Genomic DNA, 25,515 nt, shown 5'->3' with positions numbered 1-25,515 from the left:
TATGGATGGATGCAAGGTGGTTCGGGCTCGCTCGCTCACTGCGGAGCAATATGCAAATTAGTTTACGCCCCACCACTTTCAAATGTCACCAGCCGCCCCTGGGTGAACCACCTGGCATTTGGCGGCGACAACTCTACCAGAGGGCCAAAGGAAACCAGACTTTCCCTGCTCCTGTGTTTCAACCAATGAGATCACCCATCTCTCTCTCCGACCCAGAATGGTCCTTTCAGGGTCGGGAGCTCCGGGCAAACAAACTAGATCATCAATCAGGGAATGTAAAAATGGGAGGAGAGCTCCCGAGGCACTGAGTGTGACTCCTCGCAGAGGCAAATTGTACAAACTCCGGTTCTGTTTTTTTTTTTTTGCTTGACCAAAAATGATCCTGGTGCTGAAGGACATTTCAGGTACCCCGAGGGGAGCAGAAGGGGGGCATAACATTCACCATCTGCCTCCCCAGTGTAAGTCCAATGCACATGGTGAGTGAATGCCAGGGAGAGGCATGCTTGTGCCAGGAGGAAGTTCGGTTCTCCACTCCGGTTCGTGTTTTTGATTGAGCAAAAATGATGCCTGGTAACCTAGGTGGCATTTTAGGTCCCCTGAAGGGCGTCTTTCAGGGGTGACATCACATCTGTTCCCCAAGGGAGCTCAAATGTGGATTGTGAAGGGAGCTGTGGTACTTAGGGGAGGCATGTTTTGTCCCTGAATCCCGGCTCTCCACTTCGCTTCTCTTTTTTCTCTTGACAAAACAAATAAACAAACCGCAATCCATGAGCATATCCTTTTCGAGTGTCACTCGGGCCCTCTCGGATAGAACTCTGCTGCCGGGTCGAGGCCCTGCCACAGTCCCGCAACAATTGTTCTGCAAGGTGCATCGCTAAAAAAGCTGCCTCTCGCTGTCTCAGGGCATGGGATGCTGTGATTTTGTCTTCTTTCAGTGGCGTGGACAGGTGGCAAAAAACACTCTGTCACCGAGTGGACTGTTACTACTATGCTGCAAAGCTTGTGCTATGTCTCAGGCATTGATAATGTGCCACGGGTGCTGTTCGCTTAGGTTTTGTGGATAAAAGAGTGCTTTCCTGGCAAACATTTACATTTGATGACGACATTTTCTATTTAATCGACCCATACTTCTAACAGTTATTTAGGCGATCGGGTTCTGACAAAAAGTACCGATTTGGACGAACAAAATGGTGGTCCCAAAAGTTGTCGTGGAAACAATGGTTTAAAATCTATGGATGCACAAAGTACAGAGAACATTTTTGCTCACCATTTTAATGTATACATTTAAAAGTATTTAAAATTAATATCATACATTAAGATATAAACTAATTTTCTATATTTAAAAAAGAAACCCTTCGAGTAAATGTTTTGTAAACACAAGTCTATCGATAGACGGCGCATTTCTGTTGTCAATGTATTACACTTTGTGAATTTTAGGCAATTGCATTAAAGCCCAGCTGTTCGCCTCCCTCGGGGACTTTAGTTATCTATGAAGATATTTCCGTTAATCTGCGTTGTTGTCACACGGCGGATGCTTCCGCCGCCCACGTGGCTGCGGACAGAGGCCCATTGTTGAGACGCACACTGTGCTCCCTGGAGTGCTGCGTGGAGGGCTTGGCAGTTGAAAGCACGTAGGAGGAACTGGCGTCAGTCACACACGTGATGAGCACTTGCGTACCTGATATAAGGCACGGTTCACGTAAGGTGTCAACAAGAGTAGCATCGAATAACACGTTCCACCCGCAAACCAGTTCTTTATCAGAGACATCATGTAATTCTGAGAGTGCCTTGAGCGCTCCAACATGTGGTGCTGGGGTTATTTTGTCAGTCTCAAGCACCTTCACTCCTCACACTAGGATCACAACAGCACGGTGGTGTATCGGCGTGGGTGGCCCGAGAAAAGACGCACCGTGAGCCGAGTGGGCATTTGGGAGTGCTAGAGAGGGCCAGGATACTTGGCAAGGACCGACTCCAGCTGAGGACGGGCGGAGTACACGTCACAATGCCGCTTAATGCTCAGGGTGCATTTTGTACTGCCAAGCAGAGAAGACAGCAGCCCTTGTGATGTCTTCTGTGGAAATGTCTCCAGCCTCTCCACCACGCACTACTCGAGAGCTATGGATATAGTAGAGGGGGTCTTTTATGTAAATTACGCATTTGAAAAAGAAAAAAAAAACACTACACACGTTTGCATGAGGAATAATGGCGGTTTTTGTATTAAACTGAATATTTTGTCACCAGGCACCTGCATGGGCGGCCATCTTAGAATTTGTTTTGTTTTTCGAACTTGGAGCTTAGGGATGTTATGTTATGTTATTTAATTTTTATATAGCGCACGGATGCCGCAGCCAAGTGGCGTCCCGGCGCTTTGGAGAATTGAGAACACAACACAACAGAGAAGGCAAAATAAATAGGCCTAAGTTGTAGTGAAAAGGAAGGTTTTTAGTGCCTTCCTAAAAGGGAGCAAGTCAGGGATGGAGGCGAGAGGGGCCGGCAGAGAGTTCCAGAGGGCTGCCGCCAGCACTGAAAAAGAACGTCCGCCCATTCTGGATTTTTTAAAGCGTGGCACAATAGCGAGATTAGATCCAGAGCTCTGGCAGGGACATAGTGCAGAATAGTCTGTGCAAGAATAGGTGGGGAAGCTGATTTGAGAATTTTAAAAGTTAAGCAAAGAGCTTTAAACTTAATTCTTTGCCCCACCGGTAGCCAATGGAGATCCTGAATAGTCCGACGAGCTGAGACAAACTTCGGGAGGCCGACAAGCATCCTAGCCGCCGCATTTTGGACCCTCTGAAGGCGGGATAGCTCGGCCTGATTTAAGCCCAAAAACAGAGAGCTGGCGTAGTCCAGCCTGGTAAGAACCAGAGCTTGGACTATAATCTGTCTGGTCTCCGCATCAAAAAACTTAAAAATTGGTCGAAGGCACTGCAGAGTACCAAAACAAGTGCCAGCCACACGTTTGGTGTGGGAGGTGAAAGAGAGCTTGTCGTCAAACCACACCCCGAGATTTCTGACTTCAGTCACGGGGGATGGAACGGGGCCTAGATCAGAAGGCCACCATTGATCTCCCCATAATCCACTTTCCATACCAAAAATAATGACCTCGGTCTTAGAGGCATCAAGTTGAAGACGATTGTTCGCCATCCAGCCAGCCACAGCTTTTAAAGCTGACTGAAAGGTGGGGGCATCCATGTCGGAGTCACCGTTGAGTGCCACCGCCAGCTGCGTGTCATCGGCGTATGACACCAAGGAGAGACCAAAACTATGGGCTACCTCCGCTAATGGCTGAACATATAAGTTAAACAAGGTAGGGCTAAGGGCCGATCCCTGGGGAACACCCTGAAGTATAGGGCGAGAAGCAGAGACAAAAGGAGGTGTGGAGACCTTGAAGGCTCGATCCTTAAGATATACAGACCTTCCTTATCAAGGAGACTAACCGGGATACTATTGACCCTGACTGTGGGAGATCTCTTTATATTTATATTTACGTTTGCGATTTGAGAAATAAATTCCCACCTGATTCGTCAGGAGATTGTACTGTGGGTTTAAGTCTGAGAGGCTACTTTCTCTGAAGGAACATTTAAGTGAAAAGGCATTATTTTTCATAATATACTTGTCAGGGGGTCCCTTACTCGGCCCAGACTGAGTTGCTTGATTCTCCATCTTCCCTACAGGCGGACTACTACGGGCCCTTTAAGGACGGCCCGTGCTATCTGGATGACCGCCTCGCTTCTGGACCACCTGACTTTGTAGGCCTATCCGGTGCGACCTCGCACCATTTGATTCATTCCTCACTTTGCGTCCCTCTCGGCCCCTTTGACGGATTTGCTGAAAAACAACGCTACTTCAGCCCAGTTCAAACATCCGTCCCCTCAAGCTCGCAGTGCCTTTCAGGCCTTGAAGGACGCATTGTCATCCTCCCCAGTGTTGATAACGCCTGACTTTGATAAGCCATTCTATTTACAGACTGACGCCTCCGGGTGGGTCTGGGGGCTGTCTTGTCCCAACAGGATAGTGACGGTAGGGAGAGACCCATTTTGTACTTGAGCAGGAAACTGTTCCCTAGGGAAACTGCCTATGCCACCATTGAAAAGGAGTGCCTGGCGGTGAAATGGAGCATAGAAAAGCTTCGTTATTATTTGGACGGCCGGCACTTTACCTTATTTTCTGATCATGCCCCTTTGCAGTGGTTACAGCGGAATAAGGGTCGCAATGACCGGATCCTTCGGTGGTTCTTGTCCTTACAGCCCTTTGACTTTGAGGTTTGTCACCGGAAGAGCTCTGCCCAGACTAATGCTGACTATTTGTCCCGGTATCCACTTTCCCCCGATCGGGAAAAGTCTGAGGGGAGGATTTGTCAGGGGGTCCCTTACTCTGCCCAGACTGAGTTGCTTGATTCTCCATCTTCCCTACAGGCGGACTACTACGGGCCCTTTAAGGACGGCCCGTGCTATCTGGATGACCGCCTCGCTTCTGGACCACCTGACTTTGTAGGCCTATCCGGTGCGACCTCGCACCATTTGAGGGTGGATCCGGAAGACGCCAGGTCTCGGTTGGCAGACTCGTGGGAAGCTGCAGTTCTACGTCAGGAGCAGAACGTGAGCAGGAACGGAGAAACCGAGACCAAGACATCCGACACAGGAGTCGAGACCAAGGAGAGGAAGACCTTCCCGGGAGCGGAACCGAGGAGAGCAGAAGGAACCGTTACAGAAGCAGACGAGGACCCGAAACCACCAAAGGAAACGCCAGGAGGCCAACGATACTGCGTATCGCCCAGCCACGCCAAGGAGGACGCGTGGCTTACCCAGGTGCGTGCTCGTTTGGGTTCACTGTTCCGGGGTAGAAAGGGTGGAACCGAGTAGAGAGACGGGAGGGGAGGTCTGGCACCACAACTATTGCTTACCTGTTCACGGGAGGGTCGGCACACTTGTCCCGAGCACTTTACACGAGGACCGTGATTGCTGGTGGTGGTTCTGACTGTTCCCTCACTCCCTTAACCCTTTCCGGAAGCAGAATAGCGTACAGAGTCTTAAAGCCTTTTCATTTTCTTTGTCTTCCCATACATGGCGTGGTAACCCCGGACCTTCACCCAAGACTCGGAGCTGAAGACCGCAAGGAAGGACCCTCGAACCTTGTTGCATTTATTTTTACTAGAAGTGACTATTTTGTTATAACCCGAATAAAGTGGTTACAAACGCCCATTTCAGTGTTGGCTCCTTCCCTCCTTGTGACCCAGAGGTGACAAGTGGCGAGCCAGCCAGGAGACATTCCATCTGAAAACAAGATGGAGGCCCTGTTAAATCAAATGAGCGAAGGACAGTCCAAACTGGAGTGGGCCACTGGGCGGTCGAATGAACAAGCAGACACAGACAGAGCTACGTTTACTACCGCTATCCAACAACAGTCGGATCACCTTACCAAATTGGCAGAAGGTCAGACACAGCTGTTGGCTGTATTGGGACAGAGTAGAGCCGCTCACCCACCGGGCGCAGTAGTTCCCCTTCAGAAATATGCTGCAGGTGATGACCCGGTTTCTTTTTTTTTGAATTTCGAAAGGGCAGCTAGAGCGAGCGCCTGGCCAGGTGATCGCTGGCCCTTCTATTTAGCTCCTTTGTTAACTGGGGAAGCACAGGCTGCGTATCAGTTAGCTAATAAGGATGGAACAGCCGCTTATGGACATGTGAAACAAATCATACTGGACAGATTGGGGGTAGATGATGAAACCCATAGAATTAGGTTTAGACAAGAAAGGGGAACCCCCACAGACGCCCCCAAAACTCTCTTTTACAAACTGAAGGATGCGGCAGATAGGTGGTTGAAACCACAAGATGGTGATATGGACAGTGTTATGAAAAAGATTTATCTGGAACAATTTCTTGAGGCTCTTCCATATGGGACACAGCGATGGCTTCGACAGCATGCAGGATTAACTCTAGATCACGCCATTGAGATGGCTAATTCATATGCTCGTGCACAAACTAAGCCGGTTTTTAGGGAGCAAGAAAAACCTGTTGTCAATAAGGTTCCTCCAAAACCTGACAAAAAGCCATTCAAACCTCAAAACGAGCCTCCACCTTTCAAACCTAGACCAGTGAAAGTCGAGCCGCCCGCCCTAGCAAGTCCTCAATGCTATGAGTGCGGTGAGTGGGGACATATTGCAAGGTATTGCCGCAAAAAGAAAGAGAAAGAGGAAGAGCCCATGGAAGTTGGGTATGCTCCATGTGCTATCATGTATGCCCAAGAGACTGGAGCAGCGTTTTACGTAAGTGTCCTCGTGGATGGTAGGAACATCAGGGCATTGCTAGACTCAGGTTGTCGACATTCAGTAGTAAGGAAAAGCACCTTGTCTGATTCTTCTACATTGTTAAAACGCACAGTAAGAATCAAATGTGTACATGGGGACGTCCGCACATATCCTTTAGCTCAGGTTTCTTTAACGACTGACAAGGGTACCTGTTTACAGTGTGAATTAGGAGTTCTCCCAGATCTGCCTGAACCCCTTATTATCGGAACCGATAACAAATGGTTTACCACCCTCATATCTGAAGTTTTGGATAAACAAGATAGCAACAAAGCGAGCGTAGGCCTGCTGACTGAAGAACCCTGGTCCACTGATACCAACTTTAGGGCAGCTCAGTTAAATGATGCCTCCCTCGCAACTGCTTGGCAGAGTGCACACGGTAATCAGGGTCAGGCTCAGGTAACATATCCCTGTTTCATTGAACAAAACGGCCTCTTGTATCGAATAGCTAAAGACCAGGCTACTCCCCAACTACTAGTGCCCACAGCATTCAGGGACCAAGTGATGTTTTACGCTCATGCGCACCTACTGGCAGGACACTCCGGGGCAGAAAAGACTACTAATTCCATCGTGGAACATTTCTATTGGCCAGGGGTGTTTGCTCAAGTAAAGAAATATTGTCAAGAATGCCAGATTTGCCAAAAGAGAAATCCTTATATTCCTCCCAGAGTACCTCTTGTCCCTCTTCCTATTATAGGAAAACCATTTGAGAGAATAGGAGTTGACATTATCGGTCCTCTACCGAAGTCACATAGAGGGTATCAATATGTCATGGTGGTCGTTGACTACGCAACGCGTTACCCGGAAGCGTTTCCATTAAGAGCGGCCACTACAAGCGCCATTTCACAGAAGTTGGTTGAGTTATTTGCTAGAATGGGATTCCCCAAGGATCTTATCACAGATCAGGGAACTCCGTTCGTGTCACGGCTTATGAAGCAAGTTTGCAGTATCCTAAACGTGAAACACCTGCGCACTTCGGTATACCACCCACAAACCGATGGCCTGGTGGAACGTTACAACGGTTTAATAAAGACCACCTTAAAAAAACTGTTGTCAGGAGATGGCAAACAGTGGGATCAACTACTTCCGCTGGCCCTGTATGTTCTGAGAAGTCAATACCAAAGCAGTTTAGGGACCACACCCTTTGAGTTACTCTTTGGAAGAAAGCCTCGTACCCTGTTAGAAATAACCAGAGACAGTTGGGAAAAGGCAGGGTCTCAGGATGTCGAGGAATTACTAGACTATTCACAACAACTAAAAACCAGGCTGCACAAATTAAGGACTTTGTCCTATGAAACTTTAGAGAAAGCGCAGGAAAAACAAAAGACCTTTTATGATAAAGGCAAGAAGTGGAGAGAATTAAATCTGGGTGATTGGGCTCTTGTCCTCCTTCCCACTTCTACCCACAAGCTCCGCAAGGAGTGGCAAGGCCCATTTCAAGTCATAAGGAAGATAGGAAAAACTACTTATATATTACAGTTGTCTCCCACACGAACCCAGATTTACCACATTAATATTCTGAAAAAGTGGCTGGGACCTCCTCCTAAAACTCCTGTAGCTGTTTCATTGGCTGCCCCTACAGAGCAGCATACCATTGACCAGGCGGTTGTGAATCCGGACCTTTCCGACCAGAGAAAGGAAGAGTTGAGGTCGTTATTGTTAAGACACCACTCAATCTTTTCTGATCAGCCAGGCAGAACTAGCTTGGCCGAGCATCATATTCCCACTGCTCCAGGGATAACTATAAAACAAGAACCATACAGACTCCCCGAAGCTCGACGGGCACTGATAAAAGAGGAAGTGCAGAAAATGTTGGAGGCAGGGATCATTGTGCCGTCCAAAAGCAACTGGTCATCCCCAGTAGTACTGGTCCCAAAACCAGATGGAAGTAAAAGGTTTTGTATTGACTTCCGTGCAGTAAACAAAGTGTCCAAACAAGATGGGTATCCTTTGCCAAGAGTGGACGAAATGATAGAACGACTTGGTGAGGCCCAGTTCATAACCACTATTGACCTTACTAAAGGTTATTGGCAGGTGCCTCTTGCGCTAGAAGATCAGGAGAAAACCGCCTTTTCCACACCGGACGGTCTCTTTCACTTTACCGTTCTCCCTTTTGGTCTACACGGGGCTCCTGCTACATTCCAACGACTCATGGACACAGTGTTAGCTCCATATCGCCACTTTTCTGCGGCCTATTTGGATGACATAGTCATTCACAGTCCCGATTGGCAGACCCATCTGCAGCATTTGGGACAGGTCTTGGAAGCTTTGGAGAACGCGGGGTTACACATCAATTCCAAGAAGTCCCGACTGGTTTTTTCTCAAGTCAAATATCTTGGTTACATCCTGGGTAATGGTCAGTTATATCCCCAGCAAGAGAAGGTGAAAGCCATACAGTGTCAACTCTTTCCCACGAATAGGCGAGACCTACAAGCCTTTCTTGGCCTGGTCGGTTACTACCGACGATTCATTCCTCACTTTGCGTCCCTCTCGGCCCCTTTGACTGATTTGCTGAAAAACAACGCTACTTCAGCCCAGTTCAAACATCCGTCCCCTCAAGCTGGCAGTGCCTTTCAGGCCTTGAAGGACGCATTGTCATCCTCCCCAGTGTTGATAACGCCCGACTTTGATAAGCCATTCTATTTACAGACTGACGCCTCCGGGGTGGGTCTGGGGGCTGTCTTGTCCCAACAGGATAGTGACGGTAGGGAGAGACCCATTTTGTACTTGAGCAGGAAACTGTTCCCTAGGGAAACTGCCTATCCCACCATTGAAAAAGAGTGCCTGGCGATGAAATGGAGCATAGAAAAGCTTCGTTATTATTTGGACGGCCGGCACTTTACCTTATTTTCTGATCATGCCCCTTTGCAGTGGTTACAGCGGAATAAGGGTAGCAATGACTGGATCCTTCGGTGGTTCTTGTCCTTACAGCCCTTTGACTTTGAGGTTTGTCACCGGAAGGGCTCTGCCCAGACTAATGCTGACTATTTGTCCCGGTATCCACTTTCCCCCGATCGGGAAAAGTATGAGGGGAGGATTTGTCAGGGGGTCCCTTACTCGGCCCAGACTGAGTTGCTTGATTCTCCATCTTCCCTACAGGCGGACTACTACGGGCCCTTTAAGGACGGCCCGTGCTATCTGGATGACGGCCTCGCTTCTGGACCACCTGACTTTGTAGGCCTATCCGGTGCGACCTCGCACCATTTGAGGGTGGATTCGGAAGACGCCAGGTCTCGGTTGGCAGACTCGTGGGAAGCTGCAGTTCTACGTCAGGAGCAGAACGTGAGCAGGAACGGAGAAACCGAGACCACGACATCCGACACAGGAGTCGAGACCAAGGAGAGGAAGACCTTCCCGGGAGCGGAACCGAGGAGAGCAGAAGGAACCGTTACAGAAGCAGACGAGGACCCGAAACCACCAAAGGAAACGCCAGGAGGCCAACGATACTGCGTATCGCCCAGCCACGCCAAGGAGGACGCGTGGCTTACCCAGGTGCGTGCTCGTTTGGGTTCACTGTTCCGGGGTAAAAAGGGTGGAACCGAGTAGAGAGACGGGAGGGGAGGTTTGGCACCACAACTATTGCTTACCTGTTCACGGGAGGGTCGGCACACTTGTCCCGAGCACTTTACACGAGGACCGTGATTGCTGGTGGTGGTTCTGACTGTTCCCTCACTCCCTTAACCCTTTCCGGAAGCAGAATAGCGTACAGAGTCTTAAAGCCTTTTCGTTTTCTTTGTCTTCCCATACATGGCGTGGTAACCCCGGACCTTCACCCAAGACTCGGAGCTGAAGACCGCAAGGAAGGACCCTCGAACCTTGTTGCATTTATTTTTACTAGAAGTGACTATTTTGTTATAACCCGAATAAAGTGGTTACAAACGCCCATTTCAGGGTTGGCTCCTTCCCTCCTTGTGACCCAAAGGTGACAATACTTTAAGGCCTGATGAAGTTCCCTCAAGGGAATAAAATGCGTTGGCTGATGTCCAATTTTTAAGAATTTTTCTACAATAAAGGAAACTGCTGGACTAATTTGATGACTGACTTCATCCTTGGTGCACCTTCCTCTTATCAACAGACAACAGCCCTTGTGATGACTTTTGTGGAAATGTCTCCACTATGCACCACTGGAGAACTATTGATAGAGGGGGTCTTGTATGTGAATTACACTTTTCAACAAAAAAAATACTGTCATTTTACATGAGGAATAAGAACTGTTTTTATATTAAACTGGATATTTTGTCACCAGGGACATGCATGGGCGGCCATCTTGGAATTCGTTTTGCTTTTCTTTGTAACAAAAGCCAGTCCAAAGTGTGCACATGCGTTCTAATGCACCAGTGGCTTTTTTTAGCATGGATGCCATTTAGAAGTCACCAGGGGTCGTAGCTGCAATCCCTGGCAGGCTTCTTGTGACTGCTGGCGTCAGACCACCAGCCATATATTAGCTCGCCAAGTAATATTTATTTTCTGCATAGAAAAGGTGCAGGGTAGCTTAATAAAGCTTAATATTTTTTCACTGGATCTCCATTGTCTAAAGGGATATATTTATGTTTTCACTTTGGTTGAACTTAAGCAAGGCCTTGTTTTCAATTGTGTTTTAGCCAATTTTGCAAGAACATTGAAATGGCACAAGTCACACGTTTAGGCAGGAATTATTTAGCACCGGCCGCTTATCACCTCATCAATGAATCTCAGATTTATGAAAAAGAGTGCCTCGCCTTCCCCTGTCCACTGGTACACCAATGGAAGAAATACAGCTGCCAGTGTCCAGAACGCGCTACATGTTCTCTCTGAGATAACAGAGGTGTGTGGTATGAGAGGAACTGAACGGTGGGCACCTATTTGCAGAGGAACGGAACAGAAAGCAGGTGGCTGCAACGCCACAGCTTGTGACTATGTCTGTACCAATGTCAGGGGCTGCAATGTCGCGAGCTATATCCATGCCAGAGGTAGGAGAACTCAGCTACCTGCCTAAGCCAGTGAATGCACCATTTAAACTCCTGAATCCAGAGTAGAAAGGTGCTGCTTTTTCCCCCTACTATACATTATTAAAAGAAATGCAGATTGACACACTGATGGTTCCCTTCATTTTTAAAAGCATCAAATAGCAATGTATGTCCCTTAGCTTGATACGGTTTGAATGCATTTGTTTCTCATGTATTTAATGTTGAACCTAACAGCCTTAACATATATATGAACATTAAGCTAGAAAATAGAAATGTGAATGAAAGCACTAAAATTCTTCTTCAGAGTCATGGTAGAAATTCCAGTTGACCAGAAATACATATCTTTTGAGGCAACTTGGGCAATTGGTGATTTTTATTGCAGTATTGCAGTATTATATTTCTATAAGCATATTTTTGTTTTTTGGTAGGCGGTCTGGCTTTTCTATCTTGCTTGTTTCCTTATAAAGTTTTGAATTCTATATTCACAAAGTGTAGAAAACATTAAATAACCAACGTTATGAGGTTTTAACTAAATATCTTTACAGGAATACTCTCTACTCCACACCTGTCTGCTGCAGATACTTGCTAATTATAAACAGCCACAATCCCCAAAATTATGAAATGCACAAAAGTTTTTGTTGCATCACTTTGTATTAGGGGTTAATGCGCCATTACTAGGCGATATAAAGACATTCAATTAGAGCAGTGCGATGCAACTGCACTTTGCCCTGTGTGTGCTTCATGAGTCTAAAGTGTCGGGTGGCAAGAGGAGCACTGCTGTGCAGACCTTCAAGAACTTACTGTGAGTCCTGTTTTATGCTTGACCCTCTCTAGGTTGTAAGGGTATGTAGTCCCAGTTACCAACCGTCTGCGTCTCACTCAGCATAGTAATTTAATAAATACATCCACACAAGGCAATTCAGTTTGTTATGTGTGCTATGTACTAGGCCAGGGCGACATTGTTATTCTGCTGGAATAATTAGCATAATTTCGGTTTTCCACATTTCTCTTGTGACGCAAAATTCCTGAATTTACACTGTTGCACCACATCACGTATATATGTGCCATTCGCATAAATTCCCTTGCATGAATGGGAAGAATCTGAGTGAAAGGGTGTGAGCAGCTGTTATTTGCGGTGCTTTTCTTATTTTGCACTATTTTTTCTGCCTGAAGTACACCACATCCACAGTAGACGCAAAGATGCATTACATACTAAAGCCAGTTTTGTATTTCACAGAATTATGTGTAATGATCCCAAAATTTCATATTAGGCAAAGTCAAATTAGGTGAACTTCACACAACCCTACTATATACATGTCAAATATATTTAGCACATGTAAAATCACACTGTTGTGGCTGGTGGTGTGCTCTAAATACATAGCAAACATATTTAGTGTATGTAAAATCAAACTATTATAATTTTTCTAAACACACTGTATGCTTGTTACAACAATCAATGATCAAGCTAATCATGAATCATGTCACTAGAATAGACACTGAGATGTCCTGAACACAGAATAAGGGCCTGATTCTGATGCGGTTAGGAAAGCATTCCCACCTATGGCCTGATTCTGATGCGGTTAGGAAGGCCTCCTAACAGCATTTGCTCCTTCCAAATCGTATCGGAAACATGTCTTCCCAACTGAGGGCCCAATTATGATGCAGTTAGGAACATATGCTCCCCATTGAAGTCAATGGGAGTTCAACCAAATCGGGAAGCATCCAGATGCATCGTACTCCATCGGTCGGACTCTCCCGATCCGAGTGGGTCGGAAACCATTTCCAAACCGATTCGGTCGGGAAGCTTTCCAACCCGCATCAGAATCGAGCCCTCAGTTGTTAAATAGCAGAACTCACACAATTTCATATGGTGTGTGACCTGAGGGCCCATGTAACCATGTTGCAGACTAGTCCTGAGCGGGGGAAGAGCATGCACACATGCTCTAATTTGGCTATATTTTATCATGATGCTATGATAATTGCTTTTGAGCAAATGAAGGTTGTGCTGGACCACTGGAGGAGGTACTTGGGAATGTAACAGTTCTACTGTTAGCCAGTTATTACCGCACTTCTTCTATCATAGCAGGACTCTAGGGGTCGTAATTTAAATTGGGTTTTATCTGATTCAGTATCTTTTCTTTACATTTCATATACAATGCTTTCAGTTTGTTTGTTTTTCAAGTTTAGTGAGGTCACTTCCTGTAATATCAACAGTCTAAGGCCTTGTGACATAACGTACTGTGATGTCATCAGGGTCAAAAGTGAGGGCACTTCCTGTGAAATCATGAGGGGAGAAGTCAGAGTGTGATATCAGTTCTGATACCCCTTTCATTTTGCGCAATCGACATATATGCTTTTTTAAATTTAATTTGGCAATATATTATCAATTTACTGTTCCCAAATGACCGACAGCAATTTTCAAACAGTGCATTAAGAAACAAATTATGCGTGGAATGCTGCTGCTGAAAAGTATGGAAGGAGCTGTTTAGAGGGCGGCCGTGTGTAGCTTCCAGACCGTCGCACAAATAATCTAAAAAGCGTAAAAAATGCAGATGAACTGCGGGCGAGAGGGGACTGCATCAGACGTTGAGGCGTGCAATGGTGGAAGAGAGCGCCAGAGAGCTCGTGGAAAATAAGATGAAATAGGATCTGATTAAAGTTGTGTAATTCTTTCTCCAATCATAAGTTTATTGTTCCTTTAAAGTAACACAACAACATTTTTTCAATAGACCTCAATTTGGGGTCACAACTGTGACCCCTGGCTTGCTCCTTGCTACCACTGGCAGAGTCTCTGTGACCCCTGATTTAGTAATTATATCACCAATAGACAGTAAACAGGGCTTCTTTCTGAAATTTAATTTCTGGAAAAAAATTAAACGTCAATTTCGCTAAATAGATGCCTGCTCGTCTTTAAGAACCAAACAAAGGTAAAGCTACTGACTGACACACTTTACCACGAGCGAACTTTCAGTTTTGTTTTCAGCCAGCGTTAAGTGCTTAAATGCTGTTTTGCAAAAAGCACTGAATTGACAGGTCACAAGTTCAGTCAGGAAACAGCTATCAGCAGCTTGCTCTATGGGTGGAGGTAACATTTACTGTAGCATAATTGCGTGAAATTACAGCAAACCTACATGAGTAAGTGTAAGTGGGATTATGCAGAGAGTGTAAACCTCCATTTAGACTAATTTCTTAGCGCAAAATGTATCAGAGGATGCAGCTTGCACTATAAAAACAGTGCTGAATGCAACAGAACACGAAAAGCAGTAGCCTGTGCTCTTGTTTCAGGCATTCTTCCCCTAAATTACTCGAGCAGGCGCAATTTCATAATTTTCTGTAATTTTGAGTCGCACGAGTAACGCAAAAGTATCAAAATGACTGATTACTCCTACGTAATTGAAATGTCACCCAGGCCGACTTGGCACCACAGAGATGGCGCTCACTGTGTATGTGTATCCCTGGAAAAAATGTGCTTTCATTTGTCCAGTGCTCTTGGCCCATTGAGGTGTGTATGCTGAAATGTGAGCAGAGCTGACCAAACTCAAATGGCTTTAAGAGTGCATGACAGTGCCAGACGAGCACAGCAGCTGCAAAAGACACATCATATCTCAAGCAGACCAGTCAACGCACTGTGTGCTTTATTTTTAAAACCAATATACTGCAACTGGTGAAATTTCCCCACATAAGATTATTTTATTTAGTCACTTAGGTCAAAATCTTCACAAATGTGTTGTTTGATGCGATGTGGACATCAAGATGCAAGACAGAGCTCACTCCCAAATTTCAGAGATCAGTCAGCAAAATGAGCCATGCTTTATGTGTTCAGTTACAACTTGGCAGCAATTTACTTTGCGTAGCACAATACTATTGCCACATTTATATGATAAGATGACAAAAGAAACCTTACTTTAGGCAAAAGATAGCCATGTATTTGAAATAGGCTCCCCTACTCTTGATGCTGTGGAGATCATATATTGGTTAGGCCCCAGAGCAGTTAATGACCTAGAACTAGAGGCAAAAACTGGTAAGAATAGAATAAGAAGGGATCTTGATCTGTATTTCACACTGCCAGCCAAACCAAAGGAACAATGTGGGATAAAAATACAGAAGACAAATGTCTCATTGTTCTTGCCAGGCAAGTTAGCATGTAAGTTTATAAGTGAGGCACAACTTCCAGACGTCTTGACTCACGTCCGGGAAATAGAAATCCATGCCCACTCTGATATTCCAGAACACAATGAATTCTGAAGCTTCGTAGAGGGTTTGCAGAGCCCCATACTACTAACTATGGACAATCTGCAGGTTAGGCCAGTCAGAGTAAGGTATTGAAACCGGAAGGAGGATGGAAGCACACTTGTTGGTGCAGCCTGTGCTGTGTAACTCTAGACTCTAGACACGCTTCTGGATGAATTGCTTCATCAGTAAAGAGCATAAAGTCGTTTCAGGGGTGATGGAACTGCCGACCAGTGTTTTCTCCACAAGTCACTCTAAAAATTTGCAACAAACTCTCATTGAAAAATTAGATTTGCTGCTGGGTCCGCAATGGCTCAGTGAACTCTAAGCATGTCAGGACCATGGCAATGTCCATGGCCGTTGACCTTGAGGGAGTATAATTCAGATCTTGACACCCTTGTGCCTTCTCTTTGGAGTCATAATGGAGGGATAGGGACCAGATCTGTTCCGCTTTCTAATGATTGTGCTTGGACATCGACTTACCAAAAGATTTCGAACAGGAGGAAGAGTGGACATAGTAATGGCCCTGTGACCTTGACCGGGTGAGACTTACAACTTGGAGCGGGAGCAGGACCTGTGTCAAAACCACAACTTCTTATGTTTGCCACTGTACAACTTCAACTTTGCTTCCCTTGTGATGCATTTGTTAAATGACTGAGTTGCAGCTAGAGTCCAGGCGCCAAAGGCACACCTTGGGCTGGTCTGTGACTTCCTGCAGTCAATGGCATACCCTGAATTTGTCATTTTTGGTGGGGACATCATTTTCAAGCCCACTGTCAAAGAGTTGTTTGAAATCGTCAAAAGACAGACACAAGTGGGAGTGGAGGTCTGGATATGTTTCAGACCACCCAGAAAAGAAGAGAAATCAGCACACATGGTGGTGCTTATTTGCTGCTCTGTTCCGTCACTTCTGGGGCAGTACAGAGTCAGAATGGAGCCACGTATCGGCATGCGGGACCAGTGCTTCAAAATTTTTTGGATCCAGTCTGGTGTCTGGGGTATATTTTAAAGTAGGAGTCTGAGGTTAGAAGTATCAATCAGAAATTAATGCTCAGTCGGAACAGCCACCCACGCAACTGGAAAAGAGGAGCTACTGCTTCATTGCTCTGGCCCTTTCGGTACTGCAAGGAGGTTGCATTATTTTGATTAAAGAGGAGTTGAGACACAGAAGAACATGAAGAAACAACAAGGGAACAGATACTAACATATTAAAAATTCAACCTCAGATTTGCAAAGCTAAGCAACGGGTACATTGAAAATTAAAGCAAAGTAAATAGTTGAAAGATGAAATAATCTTTTCTCCTGATTTTAACCTTTTGCTTGCTGCTGGGCACTCAAAAGCAAGACCTCTTGGCAGAAAATCGGAGAGGTTTAACAGAATAGACCTGACAGGGAAGCTTGTTGAAGCATGGAAACACAGACCATAGAAAAAGGCAGATGAAGAAATTAGGGCGGCCCTTGGGCCTGGTAATTCTCCTAGACATGCTCAAGGACACACTTTGATTTCTAACTATTCTGCCTAAGGTAAGCCCAAATACAAAAACCTCAAAATAAAGCATGCCCTTGATTCAATTACAATTCTTGATGCAGCAGCAGAGCTCTAAGTTGAGACAGCTACATTACTTGGCAAAAATGCCCCTATCCCTGCTTCACCCAAGAAGGAAACAAGGCTTCTTCAAATCAATTTAAGTTGATATGCTTTGAAACTCCAATTACATATCTCACTCAGAGGTCTCAACAATATTAATCCTTTGAAAGCTCATATTAGAGTGCTACAATCTACATATGATCTACGAAAATAAAGTCACATTTGAGAAGCAGGTGGCCTGAAAATCTGGCACCTAAGCCTGTAATATTCACAACAACTGAAGCACTGATACAAGCACTTGAATGAAGGCTGTGGGCTATAGGTGGAACAGTATGAAAAGGCCACTGTGAAGCCAAATTAACCTATGTACAAAATAGGAACTCCACTAAGGTGTACTTTAAAAATAATCAATACTAAAGTATGACGATCTAGTGTCCCGAATGAGTCTTTAGCGATAAGATTCCTGAAGTGTTCTGCATCCAGCAAGAGCAGCAAACCCCAAAAGAGAAAATATGGTTAAAGGTTAAAAAGCTAAAGAGGGACGATGGACATTAACTGTGGCCAACAAAGGCTTGGTGTACGTAAGATTTGTTCCTAGAACAGCCCAGGACCACTTTATGGCGATGGAGATTTCTTCCTTCGTGTTTTCCTTCTTGCATCTTTTATGTCCATGTTAAGAGATTGGAAAAAACGTTTCTTTTGAGGTTAGATGAAAGACTAACGTAGTCATGCAACCTGTGAAAGAATCACGTTAATTGAGTGCTTCAGCCCAAAAAAATTCTTCTTTTACATGTCTTATCCCGATCTGCAAAAGCAGTTCTTGCAAAACGCCGAGGATTAATCTGGTGAACCTCTGGATATCTGCACGAGGATGCAAAACAAAAACAATCAGCTAAAACAAAACCAATGGACTAATACTTTCTACTCTGATTGTCTCAAAGGAAAGCTGACATAGAATAACCAGTAACCGGACAGATTAATTGACATAATGTTACTAAATGCAAAACAGGAAATGGGATTCAAACTTTTTATGATTCAACATATAAGTCTCTAAACATGAAACTATGCTGACTATATGAGTGTATGCAACCTTTATTATTTTGTGTTTTTTTCTCTTGTAAGTGTACTTGATTAAATGCTAAATTAACCTTTTAGCTCACTTAATTAAGCAGCTATATTTACATCATGCTTTTCAATACAATGGAATATCTATAGTTTGATCTATCTTCTGTTTTTATTTGCCTTTCAGAAAGTATAATCCATCGAGGGATACTAGTAATAGCTAAGAATGTATTCGTTGTCCTTATGAAGCAATATATTTAATTGAACTGTATGAAATCTCGTACGTTGCCAAAAATGAAAAGGGTATTGTGAAAACACACTCAAATGAAAGTTTGTTGGGTTATGAACAGTTACACTGGAAATAAAGACAATGAAGATGAATTATGAAGCATACCATAAACAAAAAGGCATTAAAATAAATTGCAATTATTTTTCAAAACCAGATGCACATTTGTGAACAGCGTACAGAGAATTAGTTTTGATTAGTGGAAAAGCTATTTCTTTGATTTTGAATTAAATATGAATTTCCAAGAATTCTTTGATGCCTCCCATAGTTTCCTTGTTTGCAGAAAAGCAAATGGCTGAAAGCACAAGTTACTACTTGTGTAACGATATATCTGTAAGAGACATTAGTTAGTGATAGATTCCTTACCTTAGAATATCCCCAGGCGTCAGACTGGTTCCGGAAACTTTTGCATAGCAGTACCCTTGCGCGTCGGTAGGCGTCGTCTGCGGCTCCGCGTCCGTCGTCGGCGTCGTGGGCGCCGTGATGACGTCGTCGGAGTACTTAGACGCCGCCTCCGCGTGCTGACGTCAGTTCTTAGACACAGCTTTTCCGCGCCAGAAGCACAGAGCCATGCCAAAAACCAACACTGGTGCCATGAAACTAGGGCCCTGAAAGGGGATGACCTTAACCCTAGATATCGGATCGCAGAACGGGGAGGATGGGTGGGTCGGTAAGGAATCTATCACTAACTAATGTCTCTTACAGATATATCGTTACACAAGTAGTAACTTGTGCATCTGAAAGAGACACGTTAGTGATAGATTCCTTACCTTAGAATAGATACCCCAGCAATACCAACCCCGTGGTGGTGGGTCTGCGAACCAATAATCACACCAGAAAGTCCTGGAGGACGGAACGGCCAAAGTAGCCATCCCTCCGGACTTGACTGACCAGGCAATAATGTCGCACAAACGTGTGCAGCGAGGCCCACGTAGCCGCCTGGCAAATGTCCTGCAAGGGCACACCGCGGCCCAAGGCAGTTGTAGTGGCTGTGGCTCGAATGGAATGAGCCCTCAGCCCAACAGGGGGGTCCTTCTTAGCCAAGGAGTAACACGCCTGGATGCACAAGATGATCCACCGGGAGATGGTCCGCTTGTGCACCGCTTTCCCTTTCTTAGCGCCAAACAATCCAACAAAGTTGATCATCCACCCGGAACTGTTGTGTGCGATTCAAATAAAATGAGAGCGCACGTTTTGGGTCCAGACGGTGGACCCTCTCTTCCTCTCTCGAGGGGTGCGGAGGCGGAAAGAAGGTTGGCAAGGTGAAGGATTGCCCCATGTGGAAGGCCATGACTAACTCGGGTAGGAAGGAGGGCCTTGTTCGTAACACAACCTTGTCCGGATGGACTGAAAGGAAAGGAGGCTTACAAGATAGAGCCTGGAGCTCACTCACTCTCCTGGCAGAGGTGATGGCTACAAGGAAGGCAGTCTTCAAAGAGAGAAGGCGAAGAGGACAGTTGTGAAGTGGCTCAAAGGGAGCGCACATCAGAAACGTAAGAACCAGGTTCAAGTCCCACTGAGGCATCACGAAGGGGACAGGAGGGAACGTATGAGTGATGCCCTTCAGGAATCGATTAACGATAGGGGACTTGAACAAAGAAGGTTGATCAGGCAGCCTTAGAAAGGCTGAAAGAGCAGAGAGATAGCCCTTGACAGTGCCCAGAGCAGAGCCCTGCTGGGCAAGAGAGAGAAGAAAGAGGAGAACCTCAGAAAGAGGGGCATTAAGGGGATCCACAGCCTTTGCTGTGCACCATGCCACAAATCTATTCCACCTGCAGGCGTATACCGACTTTGTGGAGGGACGCCTGGCTGCCAGAATGATTTTACAGACTTCAGGAGGCAAGTCAAATGGCCTCAACTGTCGCCGCTCAATCTCCAAGCATGGAGGTGGAGACTGGACAGGTTCGGGTGGAGGACCGTCCCCTGCTGCTGCGACAGAAGGTCCTCCCGAAGAGGCAGACGAACCGGGGGATCGACTGACATACTGAGTAGCTCGGGATACCAGTACCTTCGTGCCCAGTCCGGAGCCACAAGGATGACTTGTGCCCGGTCGCGCTTGATCTTCTTCAGCACTCTGGGCAGAAGTGGTATAGGCGGAAAGGCGTACAACAGACCGCAACTCCACTCGCGACGAAAAGCGTCTCCGAGCGAGTGCCGCCTTGGAAATTCCAAAGCGCAGAACTGATGACATTGCGCGTTCTCTTCGGTGGCGAATAGATCTAACCAAGGCTCTCCCCACTGCTGAAAGAGACCTTGCGCCACGTCCGAGTTCAGACGACATTCGTGATCCATCATGCACCGGCGGCTGAGTTCGTCCGCCCTGGCGTTCAGAGAACCTGCCAGGTGTTGAACCATCAGAGTCACGCCCTGATGTTCCAGCCATTGCCAGAGGCGCAGAGCAGAGGGTCCACGACCCCACCCCGCCCTGTTTGTTGTAGTACCACATGGCGGTGGTGTTGTCCGTGAACACCTGCACTACACTCCCTCGGACAGACGGGAGGAATGCCTTCAGTGCCAGACGAATCGCCCGCAGCTCCAAAAGGTTGATATGGAGCCGGGACTCCGCCGGAGACCAGAGGCCTCTGATCTCCGCCTCTCCCATGTGGCCTCCCCAGCCCTGGAGGGACGCGTCCGTCACAACTACGTGCTCCGGTTGGGGAAGGGAGAGGGATCTGCCGTTGACCCAATCACGGTCCGTGAGCCACCACTGCAGTTGTCTCGCAGTGCCCTCCGAGATCAAGACATGGTCGGACAGGTTGCCCTGATGCTGGGCCCACTGAAACTTCAGGTCCCACTGCAGAGCCCGCATCCGCCACCGGGCGTGATGCACCAGAAGGATGCAGGAGGCCATCAGCCCCAGCAGCCGCAGCGTCAACCTGACCGAAACCCGGGATAAAGGCCGGAAGATTGGAATCAGAGCCTGTATATCCCGAACCCGCTGTTCAGGCGGGTAAACCCGAAACTGCGCCGAGTCGAGAACCGCTCCGATGAAAAGGAGCTTCTGAGAGGGACACAGGTGTGACTTCGGCACATTGATGGAGAACCCCAGTTGGTGCAGGAGATCCGCCGTAGTCTGGAGGTGGCTGACGACTGTCTGGGGCGAGCCTGCCTTCAACAACCAGTCGTCGAGGTAGGGGAAGACTGAGACCCCGAACCTGCGCAGATGAGCTGCGACCACCGCCATCACCTTCGTGAACACCCGTGGGGCGCTGGTAAGGCCGAAGGGGAGCACGGTAAACTGAAAGTGCTCGTGGCCTACTGTGAACCACAGGTAACGCCGATGGGCTGGCAGGACCGGGACGCGTCCTGCAAGTCCAACGCTACCATCCAGTCATCTGGGTCTAGGGCAGCTAAGACCTGAGCCAGAGTCAGCATTTTGAACTTCTCCTTCCGGAGGAAGCCGTTGACGTTCCTCAGATCCAAGATAGGGCGTAGGCCCCCTTTGCCCTTCTTGGGTACCAGAAAGTAGTGGGAGTAGCAACCACGTCCTACTTCTGGCCCAGGAACGCGCTCGATGGCCCCCTTGGTGAAACTTCCTCCTGCAGGAGCCGCAAGTGATCCCCCGATACGCGGTGGTGTTGCGGTGGCATGGCTTGAGGAGTCGTCTCGAAGGGGAGGGAGTAGCCCCTCCGGACGATCTGCAGCATCCACCTGTCCGAAGTGACAGTGCGCCAGTGAGAGTGGTGATGGCGAACCCAGCCTCCCACTGGCGTCACGTGGGCCGAAAAGCACGGACTAGGAGGGTTTAGAGGGTTTAGAGGCGGATGCTGCGGGGGAAGGTGTGGACTGACTTCGCCTGTTTCCCCGACCGCCTCCACGGTGGTTTCCACGGCCGCCACCGCGCTGGATGTAGCCATCGCTCTGCCCAGCGAGTCGGTGGTATCCAGCCCACACCTGATCGAATACTTGGCTGCATCCCGACCCTCCACAAGGGCTTGGCCGAGTTTGGCCCGTATCTCCAACGGGCACTCTGGCAGCACCTCCGCCACCGTACCCCACAGAGAGTGGGTGTAGCGGTCCAAGAGGCATGCGGTGTTGGAAGACCGCAGTCCCAAACTAAGGGAGGAGAATATCATTTTACCATAATTCTCATACCTCTTGGATTCCCTGTCCGGCGGGGCCGACGGGAATGCGGTCTGGGAATTAGAGGCCTGGATGACCAGACTCTCGGGGGTGGGGTGGGAGGACAGGAAACATGGGTCGCCCAGAGCCGGGCGGTGGCGTCTGGCCACGTTCCTATCTACGGGCGAACCCGTAGCGGGCCTGGACCAAGTGCCCAAAAGAACGTCGATCAAGGCCTCATTAAAGGGCAGCAGAGGCTCAGCTGAGCATGACTGCGGTTTAATGACCTCTGTGAGGAGGTTAGTCCTCACGGCCGCGACGGGGAGCTCAAGGCCCAAGGCCTTGGCAGCCCTCGTCAACACCACACTATAGGTAGCCCCCTCCTCCGAAGCCACGGTAGGAGGAGAGACAAAACCAGTGTCTGGAGAGGTGTCCAGGCCACTGGCCTCCCCAAGGTCTCCTGCCCAGTCCTCATGAGACTGACACTCCCTGGTCAGAGGTTCCTCAGAACCCTCCCAATCATCCTCTTCACCCATCTCCTGAGACTCAGGGTCGTAATTGAATGGGTTCGGTTCGTAGAAGTGGAAATCTCCAAACGGCGTAGGGTGCGGCGCCCAGCGGCGCCGCCCGACCTCGGAACTGAAGTAAAGGAGGGATCAGGGGCGGCGCCGCCCGAGGACGGCGCCGGAGGTGACACCTGATGGTCCGACGCCGGGGGGGGTCGTAAGGTCCACCGGTGACGATCCAGAGCCCGAGGAAGGCCCAGCGGTGTCCCGCGGCACCGGGCCCGAAGGCGCCGGCGGCGCCGGAGCCGCTGTTGATTGCGGCGCCGGGCCCGAAGGCACCGGCGGTGTCGGGATCGTGGGGCCCTGCTGCGCCGGGCCCGAAGGCGCCGGCGGCGTAGGGGCCGAAGCACCCGACGGCGTCGGGGTCGAAGGCCCCGACCCGCTAGGGCCCCAAGACAGGTCCGCTGGGCCCGAAGGCGCCGCGGAGCCCGTCGGAGGAGAAAGGGACCTCATGGCCATGAGGAAGCGCTCAATCTCCTCCGGCGTCGCGTCCTGCCCAGGGACCGGAGGGTGTGGGGCGGGACGAGACGCCCGCGACTCCGAAGGAGCCGCGTGGGCGGTGTCACCCGAACCCCCGGCCGCATCGCGCGAGCGTCGGGGGGAGTCAGAAGAGCGATGACATCTCTTCGACTTCTTGTGCTTCTTACCTGACGACTTGGACCCGGAGGAGTGGTGCCAACTCCCAGAGCTGTGACGGCTCTGTCCCCGCGACCTGTACCTCGACCTCCCGTGGGACCGGGACCTCACTCGGCGCGGGCCGACTGCCGGAATTCTAGCCGCCTGCGGGACCGCTCCCGCCTGGCTTTCCTCGAGAGGGCCCGACAGTCGGGGCAGGCCTCGTCGCCGTGGTCGACGCCTAGACAAGTTAGGCACAGGCGGTGAGGGTCCGTGACCGACATCGTGTGGTCGCCCTCCTCACAGTGCTTAAACCCAGGCATCCCTACGGCACCGATCGGAGTCGTTAGACTACGAGAAATGATCAAAAATTTATCCAAAAAGTTAGTCAAAAATTGACTTGGGTAACTGCTCTTTCCAGATCTGCGCTGGCTGGCGCGGAAAAAAGAAGAACTGACGTCAGCACGCGGAGGCGGCGTCTAAGTACTCCGACGACATCATCACGGCGCCCACGACGCCGACGATAGACGCGGAGCCGCAGACGACGCCTACCGATGCGCAAGGGTACTGCTACGCAAAAGTTTCCGGATCCAGTCTGACACCTGGGGATATTCTAAGGTAAGGAATCTATCACTAACGTGTCTCTTTCAGATAGGGATAGTATAAAGTTCTCTATTTCCCTTTACTTACTACTGTCTCATTGCAACTGCTAAAACTGTGTGTGCCAGACTTAATGACAAAGCTATTCTTAAACACAAATATGGGGTAACTAAACAGGCTTGCAGTTCAAAACACAGTATTGCAGTAAAAAAAAATACAATGCTTAGAAACTTACAGTATATACAATGTTTCCTAACAGGAGGTAGTCCGACGCTTTGCCATTGCCAAACACAGTATCTGTATAAAAACAAAGAAAAGGCATAGCTTACAATATGTTTTACAAACTTTACCAGCATAATGGGTAACATCACTACTTGTAATAGGCTCATGCAATTCTCATACTCGGTGGGAGGAAACTAAGAGAAACATGCCTGTTGCGCCACCCGCAGCATGCGTAGAAGCAAACACATAACCCTATAGAGACAAAATAATGTAGGGAGTGAAGCAGATTGCCATGCAGGTAATTTGTGAACCTAAGGCCATTCAAGAAGTATCTGGAAATACAGACATTTATGGTACAGGTTGACAGTTGATTGATTTCATGAAAGTTTCACGTTCACAAACCACAAATCATGGCTTCAAAGACAGACTCAACTCCAGTCAAATAAAGAGGTTACTTATCTCAGGTATCAATCAAGTACACAAAAAAGTGATTGTCGGAATGCTTGCAATAAGTCTAACCACTAGCAACCACTCTGCCTGTGTTTGACCTGCGCCCTTAATTACATTGCATACCTGCCTGACCGCCTTTGCCATCGCGATCGCCTACTCTATGCCCCAGTGTTGCTTGCAGTTGGACTGCTTGCTGCCATTTTGTTTGTTGTTTGTACCTCCTTCCACCGATCTCCACCCCGCCTCCCTGCTGACCCTCCCTCGCCCCTCCCCTTCCTCTATACACATATGACCAACGCCTTTTCGCGCAGCGTTCTCGCGCCCCGGTCGCGCCGAAGGTGCGCCAAAGGTAAGCCCGTCTACACCCGTCCGCGCCTGTCCCGCGCCTAGCGCCAGACCCCCTGGCCCTTGTACCACCTACCCCACCCGGATTACATACGACGCCACCACCCTCCTAGCTTTAAACCCCGGCCGTCTCCCCAACTGCTTCCTAGCCGCTCCCAGACACACCCATGGACCTTTCTCTTGCAACTCCTGCAAGTTCGACGGCACCAAGAACAACTCCTCATCCTCGAACACAAAACAGT

General features: G+C 48.2%; 1 protein-coding gene across 1 annotated transcript in view; it reads right to left on the bottom strand.

Annotated features, from left to right (window-relative positions):
* Positions 1-25,515, bottom strand: part of ATP8A1 (ATPase phospholipid transporting 8A1) — a 780,070-nt gene that overhangs the window by 46,358 nt on the left and 708,197 nt on the right. The window contains exon 31 of the mRNA XM_086963885.1: positions 24,492-24,553. Within this exon, the coding sequence (XP_086820011.1) occupies positions 24,492-24,553 (62 nt within the window). The remainder of the gene's footprint in view (positions 1-24,491; positions 24,554-25,515) is intronic.

The sequence above is a fragment of the Lissotriton vulgaris genome, chromosome 3_1, assembly GCF_964263255.1.
Source record: "Lissotriton vulgaris chromosome 3_1, aLisVul1.2, whole genome shotgun sequence".
Taxonomy (NCBI): Eukaryota; Metazoa; Chordata; class Amphibia; order Caudata; family Salamandridae; genus Lissotriton; species Lissotriton vulgaris.
Note: the sequence above shows the minus strand (reverse complement) of the source record. Positions and strands in the feature narration are given on the sequence as shown.